The sequence below is a fragment of the Salvelinus fontinalis genome, chromosome 21 (assembly GCF_029448725.1).
Source record: "Salvelinus fontinalis isolate EN_2023a chromosome 21, ASM2944872v1, whole genome shotgun sequence".
NCBI classification, from domain to species: Eukaryota; Metazoa; Chordata; class Actinopteri; order Salmoniformes; family Salmonidae; genus Salvelinus; species Salvelinus fontinalis.
In genome coordinates, this window is record NC_074685.1 from 49503918 (window position 1) to 49510788 (window position 6871).

At 42.8% G+C, this 6871-nt stretch overlaps 1 protein-coding gene across 4 annotated transcripts; it reads right to left on the reverse strand.

Moving 5' to 3' along the window:
* Nucleotides 1-994: 994 nt before the first annotated feature.
* On the reverse strand, nt 995-6758 carry LOC129819067 (TOG array regulator of axonemal microtubules protein 1-like). 4 transcript variants are annotated; one of them, XM_055875595.1, is made up of 7 exons: nt 6044-6177; nt 5740-5845; nt 5353-5588; nt 4256-4414; nt 3067-3198; nt 1876-1999; nt 995-1565 (listed from the first exon to the last, which is right to left on the reverse strand). In XM_055875595.1, exons 1-6 carry the CDS (start codon nt 6142-6144, stop codon nt 1897-1899), a joined length of 837 nt encoding a protein of 278 aa, XP_055731570.1. In that variant the 5' UTR covers nt 6145-6177; the 3' UTR covers nt 995-1565; nt 1876-1896. The 4 variants fall into 4 exon arrangements, with proteins under 4 accessions (XP_055731570.1, XP_055731572.1, XP_055731569.1 ...); XM_055875597.1 differs by lacking the exon at nt 6044-6177 and adding an exon at nt 6527-6758 and having other exon boundaries at nt 995-1999; XM_055875594.1 differs by having other exon boundaries at nt 995-1999.
* Between the last annotated feature and the right edge of the window lie 113 nt (nt 6759-6871).

The window sequence follows — 6871 nt, forward strand, 5'->3', positions numbered from 1 at the left end:
TAAACACTTTGAGATTTTACATTTGGAACAACTTTGAAATTTGAGAAACATGGACGAACGTCTAATTCTGATGTGAGACTGTGAGACCTTGCAGGAAATTTGACTCTTGCTGATAGACTTGTGGATCCAGGATCACATTTTGGGATGTGGCTCCCTCTAGTGGTGCTTTTCCATATAGAGTTACCTACACTCCAGGGATTCGCTAGTGTTTTATGTTAATGTCAGCTCGAAAAACTTATGGCGAGGGCATCAACAATCTCCGTATCATTCAAGTCTGTTGCTTTGTGAGAAGGTGTTAAAGTTCACAGTTAGCCATTATGTAAAAGACAGCTGAAAAGAACACAGAGCATTGCCTTGGCCCCACTTGAGTGAGAGCAGGTCTACCAGATCCATGGGTAAAATACTGGGGTAAATCCTGTATGTAAATGCACCATTAGAAGCTGTATGTAGAAACCAATGGTTTAAACTCTGGGTGGTCGTGTTTGTGAGGCACCATATCTTACTTGAGCATTATTTAGGTCACTGTAAACAAGTGCAACAAAGCCTAAATCCAGTGATAATCAAACAGAACAGAAAATACAACCACTGTTGTAATGTGTGATGGAAAGAAGCAAACATTATTTTTGTCCCCACCAGTGACTACACTTTTCCACTTGTGCTCTAACTAGCTATCCCCCTTTCTTTACATTTTCTCATGAATGGATTTCACATGAATTCTTGGTTAGTCCCATCTATGCAAATGGTATGTCTGGCATCTAGTGGTGTTTTGCAGTATGACATGACTGGAATCCTGTCTATCTCTGTAACATGCTGACCAGACCAGACGCGTGCGCGAGCGTTGCAAAAATAAATGTACACATGTTATTCAATCATTGCACCCACACTGAGCATCTGCTTAGCCAGGTGCTAATATAGAACTTGGTTCTATTTGTGACACTGGACGCGCTGCAAGTCCTGCATCTTCCATCTCCTCATTGGTTTTAAGGAGCATATATCAAATTTCAAATCAAATTTATTTATATAGCCCTTCTTACATCAGCTGATATCTCAAAGTGCTGTACAGAAACCCAGCCTAAAACCCCAAACAGCAAGCAATGCAGGTGTAGAAGCACGGTGACTCGGAAAAACTCCCTAGAAAGGCCAAAACCTAGGAAGAAACCTAGAGAGGAACCAGGCTATGAGGGGTGGCCAGTCCTCTTCTGGCTGTGCCGGGTGGAGATTATAACAGAACATGGCCAAGATGTTCAAATGTTCATAAATGACCAGCATGGTCATTTAATAATAATCACAGTAGTTGTCGAGGGTGCAGCAAGTCAGCACCTCAGGAGTAAATGTCAGTTGGCTTTTCATAGCCGATCATTAAGAGTATCTCTACCGCTCCTGCTGTCTCTAGAGAGTTGAAAACAGCAGGTCTGGGACAGGTAGCACGTCCGGTGAACAGGTCAGGGTTCCATAGCCGCAGGCAGAACAATTGAAACTGGAGCAGGAGCACGGCCAGGTGGACTGGGGACAGCAAGGAGTCATCATGCCAGCTAGTCCTGAGGCATGGTCCTAGGGCTCAGGTCCTCAGAGGAGAAAGAAAGAGAGAGGGAGAAAGAAAGAGAGAGAGAGAATTAGAGAGAGCATACTTAAATTCACACAGGACACCGGATAAGACAGGAGAAGTACTCCAGATATAACAAACTGACCCTAGCCCCCCGACACAAACTACTACAGCATAAATACTGGAGGCTGAGACAGGAGGGGTCAGGAGACACTGTGGCCCCATCCGATGATACCCCCAGACAGGGCCAGACAGGCAGGATATAACCCCACCCACTTTGCCAAAGCACAGCCCCCAAACCACCAGAGGGATATCTTCAACCACCAACTTACCATCCTGAGACAAGGCCGAGTCTAGCCCACAAAGATCTCCGCCACGGCACAACCCAAGGGGAGGCGCCAACCCATACAGGAAGACCACGTCAGTGACTCAACCCACTCAAGTGACACACCCCTCCTAGAGATGGCATGGAAGAGCACCAGTAAGAAAAAATTGATATAAAACATTCCCACTACATTTTTTTAAATGCTCACGAATTTCTACAAAATGAGCACAAATGTATATTAAACATGGCTACAAATTATGAAACGAGCTCACGAATTGTAAAATGTCCACGTACTGTAATATACATCCACTATACTTTTAGTTTTGGATGTTATGATGATATTCCCTGGAGGTCGGGGCCCACAGGGCAGGTGCCCTGCGTGACCATTCGGTAATCTGGCCCTGATCATCAAGTTAAACCACAGGTATTGTTGTTACACATCCTCACACTGTCTTGTAAGATAAAACTGAGACTGGAGCCAGCTTCCATTTTACCTAATTTTATTGTCCAAAGAATGTTCTCATAGTCCAGAAGTATTGGATGAAAATCCACAATGTTGGTGCCATACAGGAGCACTGACCAATCTGCCTCCAAAAGAGGACTGCTGGTTTTGAGGATGGTTTGAGGTCAGTGGTTGATAATCTGAGCACCCCCTGAGATGGTGAATATGGTTTCAGTAGACCACTATTGAGCTGGTAGATCAGATAGGAGCTTAGAGGAAAGGTAATTTAGTGCTTTGAATGTGGTTCATATTGCCTTATAGTGGATTCAGGACTTGGACAAGGAGTCAATGGAGTTTAAAGATGCATTTACATGGGGGTTTGGATGATAGTGTCAAATTTCTTAAAATGAGCGAAAATATTGGAGTTTGGGGACTGGAGGGGAAAATAGTCAGGTTGGGAAATGTGCAAATATTTAGATACAAATATATAGTAAAATTGGGGATTATTCAGATATTCCTGTTGAAAAAGAGAAAAGACAAAGATATAATCTTACAGTGATGACGGTGAATCAATGTGGAAAACACAATTGGATTTTTTTCACCCAACATCTTTGGTTGATTTCACATTTTGGTTTATTTCCCAAATTTTAAACAAAACTAGACATTGAACTGATGTCTGTGCCCAGTGGGATTGGATTTCTGTAATCATATCAGCTCATTTGTCACACTTCTTCTAATCATCCAGAGAGAATGTACCTTTCTTTGAGGTTAACCTTTGAGATGAACTCCTTCAAGGATTCTCGCTCTTTCCTCGGAGCGAATTTGTCCCACATTTTAGCAAAGTCGCCATTGGTGGCCACGTTTCTCAAGATATTGCGACCATGATGCCTGTGGACAAAGATATTATTATCATCTTAAACGTGCAACATATCAAATCATTTCTGCTGTCTGTGATTAAAATCAGTACTCAATTGATGGCAACCTGAGAAAAAATATCCCATCAAAATAAGACATACATTAGGTATAATTTGCAAGAGGGTCGGTTTGAGTAATGCACCGCATTACCTGATCTACAAATCATCTCAACTATCTAACAACTGGGTATTAACCGTTCGTTATTATGAAAATCTTAGTGAATCTGCACAGTGCTTGGCTCAGGCCGACCATTGTGATCAACTAGGGTTGTCTTCATTAGGCACCAAACAGAAGGAAGGAAACTGAATCAGGTACTGACTATTTGGACTCATTTACATTTAAATTTTTACCCCAATTTCGTGGTATCCAATTGGTAGTTACAATCTTGTCCCATCGCTGCAACTCCCGTAAGGACTCTGGAGAGGCAAAGGTCGATGGCCGTACGTCCTCCAAAACACAACCCAGCCAAGCCTCACTGCTTCTTGACACAATGCCCGCTTAACCTGGAAGCCAGCTGCACGAATGTGTCGGAGGAAACACCATACACATGGCGACCATGTCAGCGTGCATTGCACCCCGCCCACCACAGGAGGTTGCTAGTTGGCGATGGGAGAAGAACATGCCGGCCTTTGGCTTCGGCTAAGCTTTTGGCTTTTTAACTTTCAAACCCACATGAGTGCCTGGACTTGGATTTTCCTATGCCACGTAGCACTTATTTGTGTTTATAATTTTTCCTTTTTGTTTTCAATTACTATTCCCCTCCAAGAGAACCTGTGGTTGTTTTTGGAATACCTAAAATCTGCAATTAAATCCATGACACCCTTTAGCATAGATGCTGTAGACAGCCGACAATGTGGCTTTTAAAGGCAATTTCAATTTGTATTCGCGGTAAACGCTGCAGATGTTGACTCGAGTAAATTACCTTTAAAAGCTGCATTGTCGGCGATCTAATGCTATAGCGAGCCATGGATTGAATCCCGACCTTAACTGTTATGTTGAAGCAAGCTACTTTACAGGAGGAACTTCCCACCTGGCTTCCTGTGCAGGGTCCACAGCCAGTTTACTGACGGCAATCAAGAAACGGTCAGTGAGGTCTTTCTTCCCCGACAGGAGACGAGCCATCCCCATGACCTCAGCCAGTCTCTCCAGGTGCTGAGCAGTGCAGCTCCTCACCGCAGCGTTACGGTGGCTGAGGAAGGAAAAACAGAGCACATCAGTTACATGTCATAGAGATACATGAGTTAGGAGACAAATGATAATGGATTGTATTGATGAAGTCTCATCGATGGATCAAAATGTTCAGTAAGACTTTATATTAAGGTCCCTTAATATACCATTTATAAACTGTTTGTAAAGAGTTTACTTACCATTTATTAATCATTATTCCTACATTTGTAAATGTGAATAAGAAATCTATAAATAGTTGTTTACACATTTATAAATACTATTTTAAATGATTTGTTCATGATTTATCAGATATTTAATAAGTTGTTTGATAATAGTATGTTCACAATTTGTAAATGATTAATAATGTACTACTAATGTACTATAAACCAGTTATAAAGGAGTTATTGTCAAGGCATTTGTTAATAGTTGATTAATGGTTTGACTCACCATTTATATACATATTTTTAAATGTATTGAAATGTATGTCACGAATGGTGTATTTATTAATGAGTGCATTTATGAATGTGAATACATACACTTACTAATACCTCAGTGCCTCACGAATAGCCCCTAATCTAAAGTGTTCACTATATATACTTTATAAATGTTTATAAATGACTTGTTACTCCCCAAAGGCTAGCACACATCAGTATACAGTACCTCTCCACCAATGGCTAAAAATAATCTAAATAACGCAATGGTAAAATAAGAAGTACACAACACAAGGAGGTATAAGACAAAATAAAAAAATGTGATACCATTAAAATGTGACGTCTAACGTTGGGGTGAGTTGCTGCCGGAAGTGTTGTGGAATAACTTAGCATGCTGATGAAAAAGGCAGTTAATTAAAAACTAGCAGTATTTCAATCTTCTCGATTTCGAGGCTTGGATAATGGGATAATTTGTGGAAGTCCGGATCTACCCCTTAGTGAGTGTTAATTGACCCCTCTCCCTCTTTACCTCAGCCCACCGACCAGCAGGGCATTCATGACACGGGTAGGGGTGCAGCTCTGCACCATGTGACCCAGGGCAAAGTTGGCGCCCTGCCGGATGAAGGTGTTGGCCTCGCTGGCTTTGTGCAGCAGCACACGTGCCGTCCCCTCCACTTCACTGTCCATGGCCCTCTGGAGGTGGACGTACATGTCACCCAGTGTGGCCATGGCAGCACAGGACACTGCAGAGCGCAGGTTCTTCACCTGAATCATAATAACACGCACAGGACCAGCTATTAATGTTGAGCAGTACAACCCACGAACATCAGAAACATGACACAATCATTTGACTTGTTCTCCAAATGTAGCAGATTTGTGCAGATGAATGAATAGGTCAGTGAATGAATACAGCTACCTCATTTATAATGGCAAGGCAGATATCATGGAGTTTAGGCATCAGTATGTCCACGTGGTTCTGAGCCATCACACGGAGAGAGGTCAAGCCCTCGATCTTCTTCTCCCTGCAATTCAGTCAAAGAAACGTAAGCAATTTCTACAACATTTTCCAAAAACATTATAATGATGTTCATCAATTAGGACTCTGGTCTCTTAATTTCAGAAGTTTCTACGCTCTGTAGCTCAAATCTACATTTCCAAGGACACTACACTGTGCTTCCTTTAGCCTAGCTCCATTGGTCTGGTCTACAGTGAATGCTCACCAGTCATCAGAGGCAGAGTGGAGCAGCTTGAAGGTCTTAGTCAGGGCCTGCTCTGGGTTGGACAGGGGCTGCAATCTGGCCTGGTCCTGACTATTCTTCATTTGGCCCTTTGGCTCACTGGCTGCCTTCTTGTCTATGGGTTGACAGCAGACATCTATCTCTCTGTGAACTGTATGTATTTATTTACGCATTTACTAATTTCCATATCTGTTTGTAGCTTTTAACACTAGAACATCTTAGTTCATTATGATATCATTTTAAATTTAGCACACATGTTTTTGGTGCTCTCCCTGCTCAGAAGCAGGGTCCAATTAGCCTTGAGTAAAGGTTATCTCACTGTGAAACAGGCAAAGCAAGTGTGGAAAAATGTCTTAGCCCGGGGCTAAAGCAATTTGTATCCCTTCCTACTGTCTTTCTAGCAATCTACCTAGCTTCATCTCCCTGTCTAATTTACATTAATGTGAGTACATGAGAGGGACTGACCTGAGCCGGTGGCAGCCTTTGGCAGGCTAAGGAACCTTATAGGCCGAGGCAGTTTGCTCCTGGGCTTGGTAGGAGGGGGAGCAGGCCTGGGTGGGCTGTCACGCGACTTGACCGGGGTCCCGACATCCAGGTAGTCACGGACCTCCGCAGGGGTGTTCATATCCCCTGAGCTCAGGCTTCCCAGAGAGCTGGTGGCTATTTCCCCCATGGACATGGCCTTCACCTCATGTACCACCTTTGGCGTAGACCAGAAAAGAATGCTCCCATCATAGAAATACATATAGAACTAGTATATACATAAACTAATACACAGAGATCCTGTATTCTAGGATCTATTCTATCATG

Coding starts and splice junctions, on each gene's coding strand:
- LOC129819067 (XM_055875595.1), bottom strand. CDS start 6,144: ATGAAGAATAGTCAGGACCAGGCCAGATTGCAGCCCCTGTCCAACCCA. Junction 5,846..6,043: donor CACTCTGCCTCTGATGACTG/GTGAGCATTCAC, acceptor ACTGAATTGCAG/GGAGAAGAAGATCGAGGGCT. Junction 2,000..3,066: donor AAGGTTAACCTCAAAGAAAG/GTACATTCTCTC, acceptor TGCCATCTCTAG/GAGGGGTGTGTCACTTGAGT.